Genomic DNA, 25,695 nt, shown 5'->3' on the forward strand with positions numbered 1-25,695 from the left:
ACAAGTTAGTCTGTTTTATTGATAATTTTCCGTGATCACAATACAGTTGAATTGAATGCAATGACAAAGCAGATTAAAAGTGTGTGAAGTGTCCCAGTCGTAAGATAAATACAAGTGACTGACTGAACGCAAATAAATATGGTAATGGAAGCATATTTATAGCTTTTCTTTGGAGACCATACAGTTTTATTTTTTTATACACATCGCTAACATATCCTTCCAACATTACCGTCAACCATTTAATTGGACATGTAAACAGTACAAATCCAGACTCGTCTTGAATCTTCAACTCTACTAATAATCATAAAATGCAAACGGTCGTTAAATTAACTTGAGCAAATTTGGTCTTATTTGCAATCTTTCCCAACATTCCACTTAGTGAAGAAGGCAGAGGTGGAGGAAGAGAGCAGTAGTAAGAAGAGAGTGGGTGAGGCGGGGGTCAAAAGAGTCAATGCGGAACTCTCATTTGTCCATATTCATGTCCAAACGGTTTTGTTTTCATGGATTTTTTTTTCTTTCCCCCTCCAGCTTTATTTGGACACCTTTTTCATCCTCTGGTCGAGCGTGGCAAAGTTCTCCTCTATGGCCACCAGGTTTTCCTTCATCGTCTGCTGGACCTGACATGAGCAGATAGAGAAGAGGATGTATTTGAGGTGAGGAAAGCATTATTTTTTTTTTTCTTTAAAGCTCTAACACGGGAGTTGTATGTAAACTGACATTCCAAATGAGGGTAATTGCTTGCTTTTCATTGATCGGCAGATTGTCTATTAATTACAGGTTGCCTGGATTGGTCATCGTCACAAAACCTTGATTAAATGCGCCGTGAATATTTTGAAGTTTTCGCTGTCATCGTATGGAATGGTGAGGGTTACATGTAGCTGATATGTTCCGTACCTGTGTTAGCAGGGTGGTGTTGTCCTTCAGAGAGTTGTTGATCATCTGCTGAGTAGTGTCCAGATGTGTGAGCAGTTGGCCAAACTGCATAGCTGTGACACAGACACACACAAAAAATGTTAATCTAATATCATCCTTATACAAGGAACACTGACTTTTGAATGGTTTGTATATAAATACAGTGTAGCTTGACATGAGACTATGCTCATATCTCAAATCATATTTCTCCTTTGACAAATTCTGTTCTAGCCTCTCCCCAAAAACTTCATAATTTCAAAAAAATTTAAAGCTTTAAATAGTTTGGGCATCTTGTTTTAATGCTGCAATCCAAATGAGCGTGGTGCTCCTTTTAGTGGCCACAGTTAGCAAACAAATGACGAGTAGACTCCTCCTCCTCAGTACGATGCTGTACTATTTGTCATGTTTCATTTAAATGGTGAAAAATCTCTTCAGTGTTTTAAGTTAGCATCATCTTGACTGATCAAGTGGCAGCTCAAAGCTCCTGTTAAATATCCATGATGATAAAATGGCTTCTTTTATAACCAAATGATCAAATCTATGCCTGCTTTGATGCATATTAAAAAAAAAAAAAAAAAAGTTGTGATATAATCATCTCATTCTCCCATTGTCAAGTGTTACCCTCCATTTACTCATAATGACGACATTTCAACGCCGTTCCAACTATTCACTCCACCCCCGCCAACCTCAAAACAATCCCCCAGTCAGCGAGTTCCCGTGGGTATCGGGGTTCCGAGCAACATTACACCAGCGCGTTGGCAATATTGCGCGCGTGCTTGAGTCTCGCGAGTTCGTCACCTTGCTCATGCAGATCCTTGACCGTGACCAGCCTCTGGACCACCTGAGGCACGGAGGAGGACATGGCCTCCCACTTCTGCACCGTGTCGTACAGCTGCGACAGCTGCAAACACATCCGAAGCTGAGCAAACAGCAGCAAAAACCTCGACGTGCATGTCAGGAAAATGAAAGCGAGGCAAGCGGCAACCTTGTTTTGTGTGTCGGCGTCCTCGATGGCCGTTTTGTGTTTGGCGATCTCGTTCATCTTGCCGAGTACGCTCTAAAATGGAGGAAAGCATTGTGCTCGTGTTAAGATAATGTACACACATTTTCTTTGCACAGAGTGGAACCCTCAAAGTCAAATGTGAAAATGGTGATTTTTTTTTTTTTCTTTGTACGTTAGGGAGTCATCTCTCACTATTTGTGGGGGTTAGTGACCCTGGTTTGTTCATTTATCAATGTTGCATTGAACAATTTAAAGAAAACAAGGTGGAAAAAAATAAAAGTATAACTAAAATGTAACTAAAAATAATAGTTTTGGTTCTTGATTTTCCCCATTTGTCCCCAAAAGTTTGCACACGTGACGTAAACCGTACCTGCAGCCTGGCCTCCACTTGATCCAAAGTAGCCGAGTCCAGCGCACTGACCCTGGCCTGCAGTAGTTCCAAAGTATCCTGGAACAAAAACAAGGTCAAGTTAATCAGGAAATGTGACAGGAAGTGACATATCTGAAGTGTGACCTCGTTCTTTGGCTATGATGACAATTAGGTAGACAACTCACAGTCAGACTGACTCCTTGCATGCCGGCGTTCAGAGGGCCCTGCAGTGGAAACGCCAAGGACAACAACGTGGGTTAAACACAGGCAAATAAATCAAGGTGGGAGGTTATGTTTCCATAGCAACGGGAGCATGAATACACTGTGCGTGTCTGTGTGTGAGGTCTGAAGCGAAGGAAGCAGACGGATGGAATTAGTACCGGCACCTGTTTGTCTGATGCCGAGCCAACAGCCATCTCGAGGTCCGCCAGACGCTTCTCCAATTCTGCCATCTACAGAGAGAACCAGGTAGCGCAATTAATTTTGATGACGTTAAATTATATCGAGGTTCAGCCAGCACCTTTTTTTTTTTGGTGAGAAATTCTCTTAGTGTGTTTTTTTTTTTTTTTTTTTAAATCTTCCAATATTTTAGTGTTAAAACTGTATCATGCACAGTGATTAATAATGTTAAATGTATGTTTTTGGAATAAAACCTCCACCTGGGCTTACTACTACTGAAAAGCTCAGAAAATTTGGGGAATGGTAACTAGTGCAAAAAGTTGGAGAACCGCTGCTGTCAATAAATATTGATTAAAATGCAGTAACAAGTATGTAATAGGTAGGTAGTACATGTGTATATGTAAATATGTACATAAAAATAGTGAAGCAGTCTGGCTGGATTTTCTCTCTCTTTGATTGCTTGTTGGTATTATTGTGCATTCTCAGAGAGAACAAGTTTACGTTCCCAATGCAGCTCGCATCTTTGACAAAGGCTTCTGCGAGGGCGCCTAAGGAAAAATCTGGGGAGAAGCTGAATCGCCCACATTAGCTTCAGGAAGGACAGATTTGAGAACACAAAGACAAGGTAGAGTCCACTCACAAAGGCAATGGAACACATACCTTGCACATTACTGCCATCTAGGGGTAATCATTGCACATAGCACTATTTTAATGATTCCAAACGTTTTCATGTATTCAAATGAGTTTATAATGTTTTTATAAAGACTACTACTACTGTTTATAAAAAATATACAAATAATAATTTTCACTGTGTGGTTGAGTCTGGAAATTCACCTCCCCCACCCCCCATAAACTAGGCTTCAACTGTATTATTTATTTTACCTTGGCGGACTCATTGAACTTCTCCTGCTCGGGTCTACTGTGCAGCTCATACAGGACCACTCCATCCGGGCCCTTGGCCGCCGTCTGGGCCTTGCTGTCTCCCGCAGAGCAGCTGTGACTGCCTTTAGCCGCCTCAAGCTGCGTGAGCAAGCGTCTGAGGAACAAGATGCAGACAAATTGTTACAGAGGGTCTTTGTTCTTCCTGTACAGTGACAACGTAACATGAATTTGCACGTAAGCTTGAAAACCCTGTAGTCAATCACCAACACAGTAGTAAAATAAGTCAATGTTTGTCGTTCCACTTTTTTTGTCATGACTTCATTCTCCTCCCCGTACATGTGCGGCAGCTCACCTGGCCAGTGCCCCGTCCGGATCCGCCAGGTTGATGTGCGCCTGCGGTCCCAGCAGCGAGTCAAGGTGAGCGGAAACCAGATGCTGCTTGAGCTGGGCCGCCTGCTGCGCGAGGGCCACTGGGGTCAGCCGCTCCTCTGCGTTGCTTTCCTTTGTGACGGCCTGGCGACAACATGCGCAAACATTTTAACTGTGTTACGCCAAGAAGTGACTGCACTTCAAGAAAGATTGTGTGTGTGTGTGTGACAGGCTACCTGGATGGCGTCCACTTCCTGACAGAGCTCCTGGATCTCGTTCACCAGGCGCTGGTATTTCTGCTGAGGCGTTTCCTTGACACCGCAGCCCTCTCCAAGCTGTACCGCAACAAGGCAAGAACATAAAGAATATGCTTGCTCAGGGATATCATATACACATATTTTGTTTGGTTATAAGTGGACATCCATGCCAAAAAACAAAACAAAAACATTTGTTAGTAGGAAGTTATCAAGTTTTCAATATTTTACTCTCTGATTGCATGCCTCCCAACAGAATCAAAAGCATGTAACATGTACTCACAATTTCAAATTCTCCAGACTCGTAGCCCACTCTTCTGCTTTTACTGATTCTGTCTGAGAAGTCTGCACAAATCAAAGCAAGCAGGCCACGGAAAATAGTCAAAAACAAAGTCTAAATGGAAAAACCTGAGCACTAAGTGGACTTTTTTTTTTGGGTCCATTAATCAAATAGAAACTGACCAAGTCCTTTGGTGTTGACGTGCTTGTCCTTGAACTTGTCGTAAGCAGCGTTGGGGTTGACCACGATTCTCTCCACACTGTCGCTGCAGAGTTCTTCCTATTATTGGGGCGACAAAACAAATCAGACGTGCGTGTGTGTGCAGAATGTATACATGCTGGGGGTCCTCGGTTTACTAGGATCCAGAGTAGACTTGTGCAACGTTCTGAGGCTATGAAAGGTGGGCAATGAACTAGTTTGTGCATACATCATGCTCACTTACCACCATACTTAGTGTTTTATTGTTTTATAGTTATGGCATAGATGCGTTTGTTGTTTACTGCAATTATGGCTTCTGTATTAGTGTACGAGATAAGACGGATGCTGCATTCCAGCATATGTGTACATTCAGGTTTCCAATGTAGGTATGGAACTTTGTAACCGCTGTAAACCAAGGACCCCCCTGTATGTAAGTAATGAAAACTGCCAGGTAAATCTAATCACCACCACCCAACAAACTCCCTTTAGACAGATTTCCTTTCAAATTAAAATGATTGTCATGAATGAATCATAAATGAATGACAAAATTAAAACGATGCAAATTAGTTTGGAGCAGGATTTCCTTTGTGATTTCAGTATGATTAAAAAGCAGTGTCGCACTAAAACCCATCTTCAAAACGTTGAACTCATAATGAACTCAATGGAACATCAAGTACACTACGGTACGTGAATGGAATAAGGGACCGATAGTGTTGACTGGTTGATAATTATGATGATGAACTGAAGACTTTGGATTAAAACACCACTGACAGACAAGACAATATCAAAACGAGGTGACACTCGGAAGGCTACACTGATGGAAGGAGGGGGCGGGATGGAGACGAGCAGGGTTAGTCAGGCTCTTACCAGCTCCTTGGGTTTCCAAAGAGAGTTAGAAAGAGCATAAAACGGTTGCAGGGTGGGAGAGAGAGACAACACGTATTAATGCGGTTATCACAATCACACACACAAACAAACACGCGCACACTCAGAGCAGGTTCAGCTGACTGGGATCAGGGAAAGACGATCAGAAAGAAAGCAGTGAATACTTCAGTGAGCACACAGAAATCATCAAGGATATCTCCAGTTCTTTCTCTCTTCCCCCACTTGTGACAGTGTGAGCGGGGGGTGGTCCTCTTTCACACTATATATACAGACTGCAAATACATGGCCATGGACAACCGTGACATGGCCCACAGGAAATCTTGAAGATTTTCTGATGCATTCCCACACATAAAAGTGGAGCAGTGCAATTTAATTTAGCAGAGTATAAGCGGACGCTCAGAGGGGGAATAACCTTTGTGTTTGTTGGTCCTAAACAATGGAATGAGCTCCTGGTGCAAATTAACAAGCCCCGTCACAATCCATTTTTTCTAAAACCCCTTTTTACGCCTTGACTCCACGTTACGTTGCTGCTTTAGGAACTGAATTCTGTCGTAAACCACGGTGGACCCCTGTATTATCACCACATTTGGCAACTGGAACATCGCAAGACAGAATTTTTTAGGAACAACCTACATGATTTCCCCCACACAATTTGAAACTCAATGCTACATTTCTCTGATCATCCCCAACAAGTGTCAGAAAAGTTCCTGGAATAGTCCCAGAAAAGATGCTTCAAACCCAAACGACAAGTTTTCCCCTTCAGCTTGGGTCAGATGATCAATCAGTACGACCCTGCGGCGTTTGCTTTGTTCGTGCAAGAGAAAAAGTGACAGTTGTCTCACAATACACCGAGCATCTGACATGGAGTGCATGAAGAGACCCCAAGGGGATTACTTTGAAAACTTGCCGTTTGAATTTCAAATATCTTTTGTGACACCAGATGTGGAACTTTTCCTTGTTATAGTTCGATATAGCTCGTGGTGAAAAAAAACTTGTGTCACATGCAGTAAGCCTGATATTAAGATAAGGTGCTATTAAGATGTGGAGCACGTGGAGGCCTTTAAACAGCCCAGTTAGTCAGAGCAAGTGAGGTTAGCCATGAAGCAGCTGCTAGACAGCATGACACGTTAGCGAGAGGGGGGCGTGGGGGTGGGGGTGGAAATACAGTTCTTAACACAAACAAACACTCCTTTCTTTGAACACACGGGCAGGCACTTCATCCTGTCTTTTTGAAAAGTTTTAAAATATCAACACATACATTAAGACTATTGAGCCCTTGCAATTACAATTTGAGTCTCCTAATTCCCTTCAAATGAACACGTAGGAAAAGTGGAAGTGTGATTAGAAAAACCATGCAAGCAAAAACACAGCACTGAAGCCCACCGGGAGTATAAAATAATAAAACGCGGTCAATCTTACTTGCAAAAGCTAGGATCCGAGGGGAGGTGGGTTAGAGTCAAAACAACAAGGGCATTGGGATGGGAAGACCGACATGGAAGGGAAAATGCCAATTAGGTCTTAACTCTTCAAGTCAGGAGTCCAAACATTTGAAATCTATCAAAAAACACTCTTTGAGCTTATAACCCCTATACCATAGTAGTGAGGAAACAACACAAAAAAAAGTTAACATAATTTTGGGATCAAATTTGCAACTAAAACTGATTCAATTAGTTGTACCGACTTCCTCAAATAGTGGCTTCCGCTCTTGTAGAAGCCATGCCCTAATTAATTGGAGAGTGACCCAGACAACTTTTTCCCCACCATGCGTTGAAATGCTGCATGTGTGAGCTGGAAAGCTTGATTATGGCCCTAAAAAGCAGTTAATTCTTCAAAATGAATCTGCCAAGTTAGCAAAGGGATGGACTAAAAACATTTATTCACATTACACTAAGCCAACAAATCACTCAGATTTGAATTGTAATATATCCATCCTTTTCTATAATGCTTGTCCTCATGAGGGTCAAGTATGAGCTTGAGCCTATCCCCGCTGACTATTAACTGAAATGCGGACAACCCTGGACTGGTCGCCAGGGCATACATAGACTAATGACTGATGCTCACATTATTACCAATTGGCAATTTGAAATCGTCCAATTCCATCTGAAAATTTCCAATTACAGGGAAATTGGGTACTCTCTGGACTGGTTAACAGTCAATTAAAGAGTACATTCATCAATTTTCTATGATCTCACGGGGGTCACGATAAGCCGATGAGCACATCCCAGCTGACTTTTGGTGAGAAAAGTGGGGTCTAGCCATCCATCCTGGTAGCCAATCAGAAGCAGAATAAGTAGCAAACACATTCTCACCCATGCCTATGGCTAACTCCTAGGTAGATATTCCAATAAATTATTGGTATTATGCAGTTGAAGAAGGCCACTATCTGAGGAAATATGATACAGTATTTATAGTCATGGTCGAGGTTGGCAATACGGATTAGCTGCAGCAACTTCTACTTTCAAAATGAAGAGTTATTTTGAATTATTATTATTTTTATTTTGAATTATTATTTTTTTTTAATGCAATTGTACTACAAATTAGGATGCGTCCATCAATTATGACGTAATTGGGTTGAAAATACATAATTATCTTAAAAAAAATAAAATAATCTACAGCAAATAACTTACCGACTCGAACTGAGCCTGGTCATCTTCTGGTAGATCACCCGTCTCGTACACATCTGGCTCGTTAAAAGCCTATTTAAAGAACAAAATAACATTTAGAATCAAAATAGACGACCAGCAGCATCTTTTAGCCTGGCCAACGCCCAGACTCATTCAAACAAGATACAAATTTGTCTAGATCTTCCCTTATGATGGCTTTTAGTGCACCACAAGTACACGATTTAGCAGTTAGACTCTTGCATTTATGCCATTTATATCAATTTATAACACTAATAAAACAGCTGACTCAATATTGGCAAAAGCTAGTCGGCTTAGCCGAAGCTAGGCTAACCTGCTAAAGCAATGTCAATGGCCACTTACAATTCCTGGTAAATTTGCGTATTTGGGGTCAGCCATTGTGCGTGAAAACAAAACGCGATACCGACACAACGCAAAAGACGACACTAAATGTGTTATTTATCGATTAGGTGAATCCAAATGTGACCCAAAAAAAAGTCGACCGCTGGCAGAGCCGAGCTGCAGCGACTGGGTGAGGCGTTCACTGGCTTGGCTTCGTCTGACAGCTTGTGCGTTCGGTTTACTTATCGTCTTCGCTCACTGGCGGTGTTGTTTTGGCTCCACCAGGTGTAAGCGAGAAAGACGGCTCATCCCGGTCAACAAATCAAACACTAAGCAATACGTAGCCTTCATGCGCTTGCGCACTGTTTAGCCAAGACATAAACGGATTTAGCGTTAAAATCATCAACTTTTATTGGTAGCCAGTGTCAAAAATCAAATCCAACATTTGTTTTTTTCACACAATCATTAAAAATACCACGTTTCAATTTCTTTGCACAAGTTGTAACAAAAGTAGCCACGCGATGGCGCCAAAGATCCAAGCAAATATCTCAGCCCAACCAGTAGCGGTTGCCAGATTTGACGCCCCGCCCCCTTTCAGACGAGGTCCATAAATGCTGTACGCCAATACTGTATTTCAATTATCGCCAAAAGATCGGCTGGCTGCGCCTGCAAGTAATACGTAACTTACGTTAAGAACTGTGCTAACATGCTAAGATGCCCTCTTGAATATAACCAATATACTGTATTTGTTTTTGTGTGTGTGAGTTTTATGTGAAAGTGGCCACCAACATGGATAAATTGTTCGAAAAAGACATGTATTATCATAGACATCATTTTAGTCGTTGCATCACATTTGTGTTTTAATCTTTGGAGACCAGAGTATAAATGTTGTATTTATTTATTTATTTATTTATTTATTTATTTTAGACAGCTTTATTTACTGTATATAGGTCCACATGTTTTTTTTGTGTACTCCAACAACAAAAACTAAACACAGAGCAAAACTAAGCTGGTGCAAGTGTTCCAAATGAGGGTATTTTAGGAACTGACCTGGCAACCCATTTTAGGTCGAGTACACACATTTGTTTCCGTTTTGTAGTGGTGAACTTTCCGATAAAATAACGTGAAACGATGACAGTAGTGGAAGCTTGAAGCGGGTGTGGAGGGGTGAGGGCTGGATGTTGTCAGAGTGCTTCTTCTTCATCTTGTGGTGCTGATGAGAGGATGTCGGATGCCCTGCCCACTCCTAGAGAGAGAGAGAGTGAGAGAGTGAGATGAGGAAAACGAGAGAGCATGCTGCTTTTGCAGACGCTGTCGACCGGACCAGTTTGGACTATTCTCCCCCAGTGTAACTCCGCCATCTGTTCACCTACCAAATTGAGCCTTGGGGTTGTTGTCTTTCTTTCTTTCTCTTTTTCCAACCCTCTTTGTTTTTTTTTCCTTTCATGCTTTTGAATGCCACAAAACCCCTCGTAGTATATAGTCCAATCTTGCAAATGCACTGCCTTGCGAGTGCATAAGCCAGCATCCACTTGGGAACAGGTTGCAGGGAGATTCTTTTATTGCTTTTTCCATTTTTGGGGGTTAGGGGTGGACTTTGTAATTTTATTTTTTTAAAACAACAATGGCTGACAGTAATGCAGAATGCAATATCAAGGTACTGTGTCGTTTCCGTCCACTCAACCGGTCGGAAATCCTACGTGGCGATAAGTTCATCCCACTGTTCCAAGGTGAAGACACTGTTCTCTTTGGGGTAAGTTGATGTTGATGATATGATTTTTTTTTTTCTCTCTCTCTCTCTTTAATGAGCCTCCACATTCTCACCATGTTAATCAATGCTAATGCACACTGTTGGCAGCTTAAAAGCTTCTGAAGGAGGCATGGATCAATATTGCAACCTAAAAACTATCAATGAACGGGAATGTCACGTTTTACAACATTTTTTTTGCTCTGACCTTAAATGTCACGCTTCTGTCATGCACTTTAAAGCCTCCCCTTGTGTCAGAATTAACTGAGGCCACACTGCAACGCCTTATTGAAAATTACGAGCTGCTGCCAGTCAAATGGGAGTCCTGATTATACGCGTTGGGAGTGCTGTTTCTTTTTTTTTTTTCTTTTTTTTTTTTTTTATATGGCTGTCGATTACCCACGCTGATTTGGAGCAGCAGATGGAAAAGCCACAGGAAGCTGCACACATGTTCAATTACATGGCGATATGCTCGTATACCTGAGGTTGATGGGACCGGGGATTGCCCATGTGACAATGCAGGCAGCAGGTGGAGGATTCGGTTGTGGTGGTGGGGGGGAGTTTAAATGCAAATGTTCTCATTGTTTGAATGGGAGGTCTAAATCCACACCCATCTGGTGTGAGGATTGAGTGGAATTGATAGTGGAGACTGCAGAAAATTGGCGTCCTCACGTACACCCGTCAGTGATAATATTAGCAATCAACATGCATCCATCCGCTTTCGATCTCATTCATTAGGGTGGTAGGTGAGCTGGAGTCTATCCGAGGTGAATTTTGGTGAGAGCAGCGGGGTACACCTCAGGCTGTTTGCCAGTCGATCAACTGGACTCATCCAGCCATCCATTTTCTATACTTTGTGTCCTCATTAATTACAATTGGAAAGTCCCAGTTGACTTTTGGTGAGAGAAACAGGGTCCACTATGGACCGGTCACCAGCCAATCACGGGGAATATCTCTCCATCTATTTTCTATAGCACATGTCCTAATTAGGGTCGCGCTGGGGTGAGCGACAGCTGTCCCAGTTAAATTTTGGCAACAGAAGCAGGATAGAACTCGGAGGCACTGTTCTGCTGTTCTATTAACTGTGAGATAACTATGCTAACATTTTATTATATTTTTAACACTAATTGACTGTTTTTCTTTTTCTTTGGCTAGGGTTGTGCAATTCATCGAAATTCAATTAAAATTTCATTACGCCACCATTACAAAATCAGCATGATCGTTTAAAAAAAAAAAAGGATTATTAATTATATTTTTGAGTCGTTTGAATTGTTTAAATGTACACATTTACACATTTTTTTGTTTTATTTTAAAATAATAAATTTAATAAATTTTGTTTCATCAAAAAGGAACTTGCATAATTAGTGTTTCAAGCTCACGATATGATAATTATCACGATATTGTGCATGGGGAGTTTGGCGATACTTAAAAAAGGTCACAATAGTGTAAAAAAAAAAAGGGCTGATACAAAAAAAAGCACAATATTGTGCTTTTGTACATAACAGCAATGTTATATTATTATTATGTTGTTAATGTACGCACACATTGAGTTCCTCCACATATTGACTTGCTTCACAAGCATATTACGTTCCCCTTCGTCTGACAATTAGTGTCGATTTTAAACATAGAAGGGCCAAAACATCCCTAATGAAAATTAAATTGCACTAAAAACTAGCCACCAGAGGGTGCTAGAACTGCACAAATTGCAAATCAACCTGAGCTTTGTAACAGATGTGTTGCATTTAAATATTGTGAACATGACGACGGCGATATTGTGGCAGTTTTAATATCACGATATCACGCTTATCATCAACATCTCTATTGATAAGTTTAAAACTTAATCCTAACTGTGGTTCAGAAACATTCCTTAAAATTGTGCCTGGAGAGTTAATAATGGTTTTATGATGGCGACAGTTTGACCCTGCAACAGATGACTTCCATTTCCTTTTGCTATTACTATAAAAATGGTTTTATAATCCAAGGCGCCGGCTGTATTATTTATTAGTATTCAGAGCCAAATGACTTGTGAAAGGCAAAGCAGCCTGCTAACAAATTGGCGCTTTCTTCTCCATTCTGACAAAAGTAATCACGAAAGCAATTCTACTCTTGATCTTTTTGCTCTCGTAATTACTTTTTGGGGGGGCAAGTTGAGTGTGAGATGTGCTTAGTTCTGCAAAAAATAAAAAATAAATAAAGCACAGTAGGCGGCACGGTAGTCGAGTGGTTAGCACGTCCGCTTCCCAGTTGTGAGGTCTCCGGTTCGAGTCCAGGCTCTGGCCTTCCTGGGTGGAGTTTGCATGTTCTCCCCGTGCCCGTGTGGGTCTTCTCCGGGTACTCCGGTCTCCTCCCACATTCCAAAGACATGCATGGCAGGTTAATTGGGCGCTCCGAATTGTCCCTAGGTGTGCGTGTGCGTGTGAATGTGGATGGTTGTTTGTCTCTGTGTGCCCTGCGATTGGTTGGCAACCAGTTCAGGGTGTCCCCTGCCTACTGCCCAGAGCCAGCTGAGATAGGCGCCAGCAGCCCCCGCGACCCTTGTGAGGAATAAGCGGTCAAGAAAATGGATGGATGGATAAAGCACAGTAAATGTTAGTTTCTGTAGCCTTCGGTATAATCTCAGAGAAAATTTCCCGAGTGTGTTTCAGGCAGCTGCTATCAGATTAGGACAGGGTTAGAAAATGTCAGGCAGGCACATGCTCATGCTCTGAATTAATTCAGACGGCAACATACATTTTTGGTCCACTTGGAGGTTTAAGAGGTTTAGGAGACAGTGATCCGAGCTGTTGATGGCAGGCTCAGAGGAGATGTGAAGAGGACTCTTGTTGTTGTTGTGCTCGGAATGGATGGAAGAACATCTCAGGGGGTGGGGGAGTCTTGGAGAACATGAGGAAGTGGTGATGCTTGACTGATAAAAGACGTACCATTGCAGTTATTTACTGGCATACTCACAGTGTCATAGTGACAAGTCTTTTTCTTTTTCTTTTTTGGTTAGTCTTTCATGCAGTGAAGCTAAATAAGGCAAACTCACCGTGTTTGAAAATTCAGCCTGAAGCCAGTTTCACTTGGCATCATGAACTTTTGTACACCTCTGTCATGAGTAGACCCGCCACTAAACAAGTCTCGAGAATCTATGCAGTCAGCCATTTTGGTTTAAAGCAGCCATTTTAGGGTCATCCCGGACATTTCCAGGGGTCCTTCAAGAATGAATTCAACTTAGACATTTTATGTGATCACTAAAAGCAGCCTCGCTCTGTATTTTAGATTAGGTAGACTGTTACAGTATTATTTTTTTTTTAAATCATTTATTGATCAAGAAATAAGAATCTAGCAAATGTTCTAGCTCCTCAACTTTGCTTAGTGTGATCTGTTCCAACCTGAAACTGATTTTTACTTCCATACATATGGTTATAGTATTTTCTCTATAGATTGCGCAGGTGTCCCTAATATTGTGGCATGTAAGCTACGTGTTGAAGACATTTTCAAATCTCAGCTTTATCTTTCCATTTGTGAGGGGACTAACCGCGGCATGACCTGTTCATGCAGCTCGCACGGTGGCCTCAATACCATCTACAGCGTGTCACATTCAAGTAGGATAATCAGACTTCACTTCCAGTTTGGCCGGGCCTTTCTTATTTCCTCCCATAAACCTGCCAGAAGACAGCACTTTCCCATATACTTGTACACAAAGCAAGTCTTATTACCGTAGGTCAATGATGAAAAGACACTGAAATGCCACAGTTGATTCGTTCCCATGTAACCTTTCAGTATTGCGGTAGTGTTGAATATGAATTAACAGTCGCCAGCCATGACATTTATCGTACTGTAATTCACTGCGATGAGAGGCGTTCATAATATAGATAAAAGACAAGGTGACTAAAATACATGAAACTATAGGAGTACTATTTAAAACAAAATACTACATTTAAAATGAGCAAAAGTACTGGAACAGAGTGACATAAAATAGACTATATTTGTTACACTAACATTATCTATCTATCTATCTATCTATCTATCTATCTATCTATCTATCTATCTATCTATCTATCTATCTATCTATCTATCTATCTATCTATCTATCTATCTATCTATCTATCTATCTATCTATCTATCTATCGTTAGCTAGCAATAGAAAGCGATAGCTAGCTGCTAGCTAGCTATTGTACATAAGTGAATCACATCAGTGGCTTTGTTAGTTGTGCTTTTTTGTAGTTCTCCCGCGAGTAATTACGACGATGAAGCCGGTCATTTGTTCGGCCCTACCTATGTGACAAAAGGGGACTGAATGTGCTTCTATTATTAGTTTTGGTCCCGGTGCATGGCAGTCGTTCTAACAGCCGCACTCGACCCACACTGCCCTCAGGCACAGCCTTTGTTTTTTCTGCACCCGGCTGTGTAGCGACACAGCTGTCAGCATTATTTCACTGTCTGCAATGATGCAGCATCACACGTGGGGCCTTCTTCTAATATGCTGGGGAAAAGAGTTGGGGGTTGTGGGCGAGGGGAGATGGGTACCATGCTTCAAACTGAATGAATAATAATGGTCGCCTCTAGATAACAATTTTTTTTTCTTTTCTGGTGTTGATTTATCTCTATCGCATGCTCGCCGCCATGCGAGTGGCTCCACACTATGAAAATGGATTGCATGCATCACACCTGGAGCAATACACGACGGCAAGATTTAGGACCGAGATGAGTGTTATTTCCCGGCAGACTTTTTAACTGTCGCTACATCTCAGCATCCTCTTGAGTCTTTTTGCTGGGAAAATGAAGTGATTCGATGGTTCGTTTGCCTGGCAATTGTCGTGGACCCTCGTGATTTAATTCCAGAGATATGCTTGAGTTGAGTGTAGCTGAAGTGGCAAGTGGCATCGTTTTTTTTTTTTTTCTTCTTCACAGTTTATAAGATGGTGAAAGTGTTGGCCAACGTTTAACCTTCCGCTGTGGTGTGAATCTGGTGGCGCTTTTAAAATATAGGTCACCGGCTGTGTGGACGTTCATCGGCGGCGGCTGTGGGTCATTACTTTCTCAATTTAGTGGCTTATTTTTAATGCCCCCGAGGACCGCCTTCACCTCTTAAAAATGATTCTCCCATAAAATCACATTCTCAGGTACGGTATGTTTTGTTCTGAATAATAATGGTGTGTTCAAAAATAAAAGTGCGAAAAGGTCAAAATCCTTCTATCAGCATCATTTCCATGCACATACATCTGTCCATCCATATTTTATAGCGTTAGTTGGGGCCTATACAAGCTTACTTGGCAAGAGAAGCAGGGTCCATCCTTGATCGATCACCAGTCAATCAGAGCACATTTCCATTTTCTTTATCACTTGGTGTTAAAGTTTAGCTGGAGCCTATCCCCTTTTGGTGAGAGAAGTGAGGTCAACCCAAATCACTCAACAGGGCACATCGATTTTCTAGACCACATATTGTCATTTGGATCACAGGTGAGCTGTCGTCTATCCCATCTGAATGTTGGCGAGAGAAGTGGGGTCCACCCTGGACTAGTAGCTGATCAATTACATTACATTACATTACATTTTCTATACCAATTATCTTCAGTAGGTCACCAATGAGCTGGAGACTGGCCCAGCAGACTATTGATGAGAGAAGTGGGACCCACTGTGGACTAGTAGCCCACCATTAACAAAATATACACATCCATCCATTTTCTGTACCACTTACCTTCCAATAAGCTAGAGCCTAGCCCTGCAGCAGACCCTTGATGAGAGAAGTGGGATCCAGCCAGGACTGGTTCCCACTCAATCACAGCACATCTATACATCCATTTTTTTGTACGACTTACCGTTAGTGGAATTTCAGATGAGCTGGAGTCTAGCCCAGCAAACGCATTGTGAGAGAAGTGGGATCCACCACAGACTAGTAGCACCCTCAATTACATAATACATTGATCCATCCACTTTCTATACCACAAGTCCTCAGTTGGTTCACCGATAAGCTAGAGATTAGCCCTGCAGCAGACCCTTTATAAGAGAAGAGGGATCCACCCAGGACTGGTTCCCACTCAATCACAGGGCACATCCATGCATCCGTTTCTTTTTTTATTTTTTATTTTTTGTATGACTTATCCTCAGTGGGGTTTCAGATGAGCTGTAACCGAGCCCAGCAGACTCTTTGTGATAGAAGCGGGATCTACCCCGGAGTAGTAGCCGATCAATTTCATAAAACATCTATCCATCCATTTTCTACACCACTTATCCTACCTCAGTAGAATCATCGGTAAAATGGAGCCTAGCCCCACAGGAGACCCTTGATGAAAGAAATGGGATCCACCTAGGACTGGTTTCCACTCGATCACAGGGCACATCCATCCATCCATCCATTTTTTTTTTTTTTTTTTTGTACGACTTACCATCAGTGGAGTCACAGTTGAGCTGGATCTTAGACTAACAGACTATTGGTAAGAGAAGTGGGATCCACCCTGGACTGTTTGCAAATCAACCCCAGGGTCTAATCTAATATTATACACATACAATATCTTGTTCTTAAACACACATACAGTATATGCCAATGAAGAGTTTTCTATTTGTGTATGCACCACATTTAATGTAATGAAGTGCTGCCACACTGATTGAAATTACAACCCGAGCTTCAGTTGTTTTACTGAGAACTTGCTTTTTTTTTTTTTTTTTACACTCTGTACTTTCCCTTCCACAAGTGGCAGCCACTTTTCTCGTCACAACCTCCGAGCTCCGCCCCACGTAGTACAGTACATGAAAGAATCTATCTTCTTTTTCTTTTTTCTTTTTTTTTTTGCACGTCTGCTGGTGTATTTTGCTCCACTGCGCCAGTTTCCACCCAATAAATCCAATCTCTCCACAAAATAGTCCCAACCTGACCAGTGTTGAAACCTCGTTAAAAACAATAAAGGCTTGACCGTGAACATTATTGGCTTGTCAATTTGCCGCCGATATTTTAAGGCGAGAATGTGAAGTGATTGTGAAGTGCTGCTCAATTCTTTTGCGCTGAATTTGCATCCCTCAGCCGTGTTAACTGGTCCTCTCTAAATGTGCACACAAGAGAGTTATTGATCCGCTATTTTCTGCACACTATTTTCAATTCTATAGATTAGCTCTCCTTGGCTGCCGTTCCCCAGCGTGCTTACAAAGTCTTAAAAGTTTGTATGTTCACTGATGGGGTTGATTGACCAAATTTGATAACTTCATTCATTTTCATGTGCATTACCTTTAAAAAGTAATTTTTCTACTTGTTGTTGGCTGATGATGACGTCACCTGTGCTGAGGAAGTAGCTAACGACCAATCATGGCTCACCTGTTTTCTGGGTTTAGTCAGTAAACTGAGCCTTGATTGGCCGTTGCCTACTTCCTCAGCACAGGTGATGTCATCATCAGTCAACAGCACGTAGAAAAATTACTTTTTAAAGGTACTAATTGTACGTGGAAAATAATGAAGTTACCACATTATTTATAGACAAAACTTTAACTTTTTACTGCTGAAAATAGCGAAATGACTCAAGTATCTCTTTAAAGAAAGAACAGTTTCAGCAAATAGCTGTGGTTTGATTTCACAGATAAAAATGTGAATATGTTAAAAAGTGAAATGCGAATCAGCAGGGTTCACTATCGCCCAAATTTGTATGTGCAGTATCTTAGAACTGAGATCATGAACACAATAAATAATCATAACTATTTTTTTTTTTAATGAATGAATCTGATATAAAATCAAATTAAAGCTAGTAGTAACTAGTAACATTGTTACTAGTTACTACGTTGTATTACAGTATAGCAAAAATGTTCATGTTCATCTTTGACAGTTACTTTTATGCATGAGCGTTTGATGTTGATTTTATATGTAGTATAACGAAAGTTATGAATGTAAATGAGTAATTAAAAAAAAAAAACTACGGTTCTATTTCGTCCCTCCCGACCGCCAGGTGGCGGTGCTGTAACCAGCACGGAATTTGTATGTGTATATGTTTAGTAAATTTATGTATATATGTTTTTGGTAAATGTGAATATGTTAAGTGCACTTGTGTATATGTGTGTATATGTATGTATGTATATGTGTATATGTATATATATATATATATATATATATATGTGTGTATGTATGTATATATGTATATATATAAATATAACTTGGATTATATATATCATTTATTATTATTATTATTATTTTTTTTTTTTTTATTTTTTTATTTTTTTTTTAATAATTAGTAAATTAAAATTGTATTAATAATGAAATAAGTTTAAATATATTGAGTAAAAGGGGTAGGACTAGATAAGTTTTTAACTTCTTCCTACTCCCTTTTGAACATGTAAGTTATGATTGATTGAATGATTATTTTATTGGGATTTTTTTCTCTTTTGATTGTTGTTGTTTTCTGTTTTATTTCTGCTGTTCATTTGTTTATATGTTCAAAAAAATAATAAAAGGAAAAAAAAAAAAAAGAATTCCCCTGTCTCGTCAAGGGGAATTCCGTGCTGGTTACAGCACCGCCACCTGGCGGTCGGGAGGGACGAAATAGAACTTCTGTATGATTCTATGGCCTCTGGAAGAAGGAAAGTCAAATGGTCATTATTTGGGAATTGTACTTTATTTTATTGCACAATACGCTCTGTGACTTTTTATTTTATGTTTTTATCTTGCACTCAACAAATGCTCAATAACAAAACAAAAGTGTTACTAAAACTAATGTGAAGTAAAACAAAGCATAATCGAAAAAAATACAAATAAAAACTAACAAACCCACTCTAAAACTAATTGGAACTAATTTAATTTGAAAAACAGAAGTCAAAGACTAATTCAAAATAATGAAAAGTACAAAACTATTATGCCCTTTGTTGAAACATACCTTAGTCTATCATTGTGTTAGTGTAGATTAGTGATAAATCGTACTAATTATAAAGTATGAAGTAAATATTTGTATATAAAACACTTTTAGGATAAAAATAATTTATAAAAGAAGACCAATCAACATACAGAGACATATTAAGCTCCAATCTTTACGTACGGCTGTTGATGGAAAATCATTGAAACAATATGAATCGCTTATGTTGACGCTAACATATGTAGCCTAGCCGATTTCACATCCCTCGCATCTGCCATCTGCATCGTCTCGCATCCGGCCACCGCTCCCGCCTCGGCGGTGTCTGCAAACCGAGAGCAGAGTCGCAAATGGAATGTCCGAAGGTCTCCCCTGAGCGCCGCTAAAGTGCTCTAATGCTCTCGCTACGCAGCGCACACCCGATTCAATTAGGAAACTGTAATGGGATTTGCGGTGCCGGGTCAAGACGTGAGCTCATTTCTCCTGTTGGATGCCACCGCCGCTGCTTGGCATCGCGGCTAATCCACTTCCGCCGACTTGCGGCCCTGTTATCTCTCACCGTCTACAACGCCGCGTACCCACGCCGCTATATACTTTTGTCGTATTTCATAGTGTAATGACGCTAAAGGCATGACACGGTGGCCATTTTTTTTTGTAAGTGAAGTTCTATTGGGCTTCAACGCCTGCAAAGGCGGACACTCCTATCCATCACGGTTGTGATTATTACAAATACGAGCGGATGGTGTTTGGGAAAGGAGCACGCACGCAATTTTACAGCTTTATTGTCCTCATTAAGGTCACAGGTCAGCTGGAGCCTCTCCCAGCTGAATTTTGGCGAGAGATGCGGGTCTGTTTGCCGATCAGTCACAGGGCACATCCGTCCAAATGTTGTCCTCATTGGCGAGCTGGAGCATATCTCAGTTGACTTTTGGCGAGAGATGTGGGGTCCGCTCTGGACTGGTTGCTTTGCTTTGAGGCTTCATGCTGTTTAATGCCACTCGTATAGTTGAAGCTTATTGTCGCACTTAAAACAAAGAGAATTACAGCCACATAGCTTAGCCTTTCAGTTCTTTAGCTAACATTAATGGTAAATAGCATTTTGTATATAGTGCTCAATTTTATTATTTATTTATATTTATTTATTTATTTATTTATTTTTTTGGGGTGGGGGCGCTGCAACACATCAAAGACACATTAATTGAGATACAAGTGTTTTGAGTTACAAGCGGGGTGGTCACTGATTAAATTAAGCTTGTATCACAAGGCACCACTGTAAATAAAAATTGTATAATACGAAGGTAAGAAAATAAACATGGTTCACTTTTTGCAACATCGCTGTTTCACTGATTTTTTTAATTTTTTTATTTTTTGGTGCAATTTAATGTTTTTTTTTTTTTTTTTTTTTTTTTTTTTTTACAGTGGTATACCTATTTTTAATTTTTTTTTTTAATGAAAGGGATACTTTACTTGGCAGTCAAAAATGAATGTTTTGCCTATAATAAATTTGATAGTTTCATTATTTTTCATGTACAATTAGTACCTTTCGAAGCACATTTTGCAACTTGCTGTCGACTGAAAATGACATCACAAGTGCTCAAAAAACAGGAACTGACCAATCATGGCTCACCTGTTTTTCTGGGTTTGGTCATGTTGTGATGTTATCAAACAGAGCCATAATTGGTTGTCACATGTGATGTCATCTTCAGTTAGTTCGTTAACAGCAACTGGCAAAATGTGTTTCTAAAGGTATTAAACGTACATGATGAAAATAATGACGCAATCACAATATTTGTAGACAAAATAATTTCTTACTGCTGAAAAAGACTCAATGAGTCCTACCCACGTACCTGCACCCGCTCTCCTTCCATGAATACATATTTTTAATATTTGCTTTACATTCCAACATCCGGCACTTTCCCTTGCTCGTCTTTGCAGCCATTCCGCCCGCACACGTGCCGAGCTTAAGATAAGCTCGTGCCACTTCTGTAAACATGTCCACTGCCCGTATCACTCCTTGCAAAGCGGAAGACGGCATGACTAGCAGGCTTTTGGGCTTGAGGGCGCATGAATGCAGCATCCGCTCACCACTCGTGCATTGCGGTGCCCTGGAGGCGGCGAAGCGCACGGTTTCGCACGCGCACGTCTGCTACATTAGCTTGGCATCAGGCGGAGAAAGTGGACAGCGTCAAGTGAGCATCGCTGCCCTCTTAATTAATCACAGATCCATGTATTGAACCCACAATTAAACTGAATTCCAGCCAGTTTTTTTTTTATTTTATTTTAAAATCTAAATCCATTACCCCTGCTTTTAGCTTTCTTGTATGTCTCCCTAAAAAAAAACAACCTTTTATCGCAAATTTATTTTAATCCGTGGTCCCAGTCGACACCCCTGTAGGCTGCGGGCTCGTGATGCTGATGTGTTGCGGCACCCGGTTGGCATGCAGAATATTTAAGTGGAAGCGAGTGAGTGTGCCTTTTTCTTTTTTTTTTTTTTTTTTTAAAGTACCTCTTCACCTCTTCTGTTAATTCATTTTATGCTAATGTGTGATGCCATGCTTGTTTTTGGCCTTTTATGAGCCACATGACCTCACTTCAAGGATCGATGATCATCAGTCTTCTAATCCGCTTGTTCTCATTTAGGTCGCGTGTCCACTGGATTCTATCCCAGATGGTTTTTGGCGAGAGAAGCGGGTAACACTCGACTGATCGGCAGTCAATCGCAGGCAATGCTGTTATCGTTCCATCCATCCATGTTTATAAACTGACAATTGGTGAGAGAAGTGGGATACACCGGGATAGGCCACCAATACATTATCATCATCGTTGATGTATGAATCCATCCTTTTTTTTTTTTTTTTTTTTTTTTTTTACAGGTTATCCACATAAGGTGAACTTCAGCCAATCATAGCGACAGAAGTGGGGTACACATTGATTAGCAGTTAATCACGGGCATCACTCTTATTACTGATCCATCCATTTTTATAGTATCTGTCATAATTTGGGTCGTGGGTGAGCTGGAGCCTATTGCATCTGAATTTTGGTGAGAGAAGTGGGGCACCACGAAAGACTAATTGCCAGGCAATCACAGGGTTTGTTGTTATAGTCGATCGAGCCATCTATAGTATTTGTTGTCATAATGTGGGTCATCGGTGAGCATCGATCTATTACAATTGATTTTTGGTGAACGAAGTGGGGCACACCATCCATCCATCCATCCATTTTACATTTTGTCATCCTAAGGATGGCAAGTGAGCTGAACTCTATCAGATGATTTTTGGTGAAAGAAGTGGGATAAACACTGGAGTGTTTGCCACCCAATCGCAGCACACATGCCTCCATTTTAATAGTGATTGTCCTCAATAATGTGCCAGGTAAACTGGGCCCTTTCTGAGATTACTTTTGGCAAGAGAAGCGGGGTCCTCCCTTCCCTGGTTGCCAGTCAATTACAGGGATTATTATTATCTTCAGCTTTATGTATCACTTATCCTCATTATTCGATTCGAGCTGAATTTTGGTGATAGAAGTGGGGGTCCACCCTGGACTGGCCAGATAATTGTGGGGATTAATTTTTTTTCCAGTACATTCATCCCTTTTCTCCATTGCTCTTCACAGTTAAATTTTGGTGACAGAAGCGGGAACAACCCTAGACTGGTTGGCAATCAGTCACAGTGCACTTAAATCCTTTTTTTTTTTTTCTTCGTTGTTGATATCACTTGCAACTCATTGTCCACAGGTGAAGTGGATGTCGAAGAAATCATTTTCTTGTGTCCTTTTCTAAGAGGAGTTTGTTGAGGAGGAATTTCCCGCAGACACACTCCAACATTTTCTTAAAAAAAAAAAAAAACAACAGAAAAAACAGGAAGTAAAAAATGTCCCAGAGGAGTGAAAGCATCTCTTCCACTTCACCTGTAAGGACTTGATTTTTCTGAACTAATTTTCATTTTATGCTAATTCAAACTGCATGCGTGTTGTTTTTCTTCTCCCCCGAGGCCCTTTTATAATCCAAATTAACTCGCGTCACGGCTCAATGACTACAACAAAAGAACAGACATGATCCCAATGCTAAATTTGACAATTCTAGCCTGCAGTGCTTTTTTTTCTTGGAGTACTGCACCACCACCACTAGCAATTTCCCCCCGACGAGCCACCTAAACGGCTTCTGAGAAATTACTGCTACCTTTATTATTTGACGATAGCATATTTGTATTATTCATGACTAGCCAGATGTGGTCATCAGCAGGGTTCCCACCTGATGGCAGGAAGGCATGCGTCTTCCTCTGGTGGTGGAGGATGGCTCACTACACTATCACAGGACCACACGTCCACACTGCTTAAATCTCGCGTAGAGCACTTTGTTGCACTTTTTGCATTATAGATCGCCCACATTAGTCATTGCTGCCACGCTGATTGAATTAAAAGTGGAGGACAAATGATGCTTTTTTTAAAGGAGACCCAATAGGCATTCTTTTAATTGCATTAATTACAATTTTAAAGTACGTGTCTTAATAATTAATTACAATTTTAAAACAAGGTGTCTTCATAACTAAATATCCCAAGGATAAAAAAAAGATTACTATGCTATGCTGTGCTCTTATGCTATGCTAAGATATACAATACTATATGCTATTCTATACTATACAATCATATGCTATGCTATACTCTACTATGCTATGCTATCCTATACAATACAATACTATGCTATGCTATACAATAATGTGCTCTCCTATACTCTACTATGCTCTGCTAGCCTATACAATACAATACTATGCTATGCTAAACAAAAGTATGCTATGCTAAACTTTACTATGCTATACTATCCTATACAATACAATACTATGCTATGCTATACAATAGTATGCTATGCTACACTCTACTATGCTATCCTTTCATATACAATAATACAATACGATACTATGCTATACAATAGTATGCTATGCTATACTCTACTATGCTATCCTAGCTTATACAATAAAATACTATGCTATGCTAAACAATAGTATGCTATGCTAAACTCTACTATGCTACGCTATCCTATCCTATACAATACTATGCTATACAATAGTATGCTATGCTATACTCTACTATGCTATGCTAGCCTATACAATACAATACTATGCTATGCTATACAATAGTATGCTATGCTATACTCTACTATGCTATGCTATCCTATACAATACAATACAATACAATGCTATGTTATACAATAGTATGCTATGCTACACTCTACTATGCTATGCTAGCCTATATAATACAATACAATACTATGCTATGCTATATAATAGTATGCTATGCTATGCTATGCTATACTCTACTATGCTATGCTAGCCTATACAATACAATACTATGCTATGCTAAAGAATAGTATGCTATGCTTTCCTCTACTATGCTATACTATCCTATACAATACAATACTATGCTATGCTATGCTATGCTATGCTATACTCTACTATGTTATGCTATCCTATACAATACCTATGCTATACTATACTGCCCCCAGTAACCCATGGTAGCAGCAGCAGTTGCTACACTACAACCAATTTTTCCAAACTTTATTTAGCCAACATTTACATCTGCAAAATCTCTCGCCGCACCGCCGACACACAAACGTCACCAAAAGCTAATGATCTGAAATAAAAATGATTTCTCAGGGATAGGGACAGAATCCTGATGCAAATAGTGAAAATCTGGCAGTAACTGATGCCACAACCGTAAAATCTGAATCACATATTAATTGGCCAAGTATGTAAAACACACACGAGGAATTTGTCTTCACAGTCACAAGCAAGTCCAAGAAACATAAAAACACAATGGCCAACAGGGGAGGGATACAGAACGGGAAGCCTGATGGATCGACATCAGCGCGCAGTTTCACCGAGATGAAAAAAGAAAACACAAGGGGGCGGGGGCGTAGAAAAAACAAAAACAAAACAAATCTCAACCTGTTCTCCTTTAAAGTGTAGTGCATGTGAATTTTTAGATGCATACCTGTATACCGTTTCATCCATCCATCCATTTTCTTAGCTGTCATTCAAAACTGTGCCCTGGATGATTGTACATTGTTGTTTACTGGCTGACTGATTTTACACACTCAGCGGCAAGCTTTATAAACAACAACCCGAGGGTTGGAGTCTAAGGGCGCCTTTTCTCTCGTACGGCAGCAAAACCATTTATCGTAGACTGAATTAATCTAGTGGATATGCGGTGTGGGATGAAAAGTATACAGTGGAGCCATTATCCGTTCGATATGTTCGATGCTTTAACGGTGTGCCGACATCCGATATGGAATACCTCTCTGTGGGCGCCTCAGGTTGTAATCAATTGGGCAGCATGGAGAGCAACTCTTTTCCTTTTTTGGTAAATAACACTTTGTGTAGGATTCCTATATAGGCATCTCGAACTGTTTGTGTAATCTATGTGAGTATGTGTACATGCCGGAGGGCTCCATCAAATGTGACACTGCGGGCAAGCCTCTGCAGCCGTCAGCGTTGTCACTTTTCATGACGAAACGTATTAGTCATCTCTGTCTCTCTTCACCACTGTCTAGGATGGATGGACGGACATCGGTTTGGGTTTAGACATTTATTTGCGGTGAAGCCTTTATTTGTATACAGTATTTAATATAAATG

At 40.5% G+C, this 25,695-nt stretch overlaps 2 protein-coding genes across 3 annotated transcripts in view; one reads left to right on the forward strand and one right to left on the reverse strand.

Annotated features, from left to right (window-relative positions):
- Positions 1–8,749, reverse strand: dctn2 (dynactin 2 (p50)). 2 transcript variants are annotated; one of them, XM_077529752.1, is made up of 14 exons: positions 8,537–8,749; positions 8,180–8,248; positions 4,652–4,748; positions 4,473–4,534; positions 4,172–4,270; positions 3,919–4,079; positions 3,567–3,720; positions 2,666–2,737; positions 2,471–2,509; positions 2,286–2,363; positions 1,898–1,969; positions 1,711–1,813; positions 895–986; positions 1–617 (listed from the first exon to the last, which is right to left on the reverse strand). In XM_077529752.1, exons 1-14 carry the CDS (start codon positions 8,570–8,572, stop codon positions 531–533), a joined length of 1,221 nt encoding a protein of 406 aa, XP_077385878.1. In that variant the 5' UTR covers positions 8,573–8,749; the 3' UTR covers positions 1–530. The 2 variants fall into 2 exon arrangements, with proteins under 2 accessions (XP_077385878.1, XP_077385879.1); XM_077529753.1 differs by having other exon boundaries at positions 2,672–2,737; positions 8,537–8,746.
- A 980-nt stretch (positions 8,750–9,729) lies between these two features.
- Positions 9,730–25,695, forward strand: part of LOC144023838 (kinesin heavy chain-like) — an 86,794-nt gene continuing 70,828 nt past the window's right edge. Inside the window, exon 1 of the mRNA XM_077529744.1 lies at positions 9,730–10,268. Coding sequence (XP_077385870.1) covers positions 10,140–10,268 — 129 coding nt within the window. The 5' untranslated portion in view covers positions 9,730–10,139. The remainder of the gene's footprint in view (positions 10,269–25,695) is intronic.

This window comes from Festucalex cinctus, chromosome 8 (genome assembly GCF_051991245.1).
Source record: "Festucalex cinctus isolate MCC-2025b chromosome 8, RoL_Fcin_1.0, whole genome shotgun sequence".
Classification (NCBI taxonomy): domain Eukaryota; kingdom Metazoa; phylum Chordata; class Actinopteri; order Syngnathiformes; family Syngnathidae; genus Festucalex; species Festucalex cinctus.

What these genes read in the sequence shown, in the direction of transcription:
- dctn2 (XM_077529752.1), bottom strand. Translation starts at nt 8,572, where the DNA reads ATGGCTGACCCCAAATACGCAAATTTACCAGGAATT. An exon ending in ACCAGGCTCAGTTCGAGTCG is followed by an intron (nt 4,749 to 8,179) that starts GTAAGTTATTTG and finishes CCCCAATAATAG; the next exon opens with GAAGAACTCTGCAGCGACAG. An exon ending in TGCAAGGAGTCAGTCTGACT is followed by an intron (nt 2,364 to 2,470) that starts GTGAGTTGTCTA and finishes TTTTTGTTCCAG; the next exon opens with GATACTTTGGAACTACTGCA.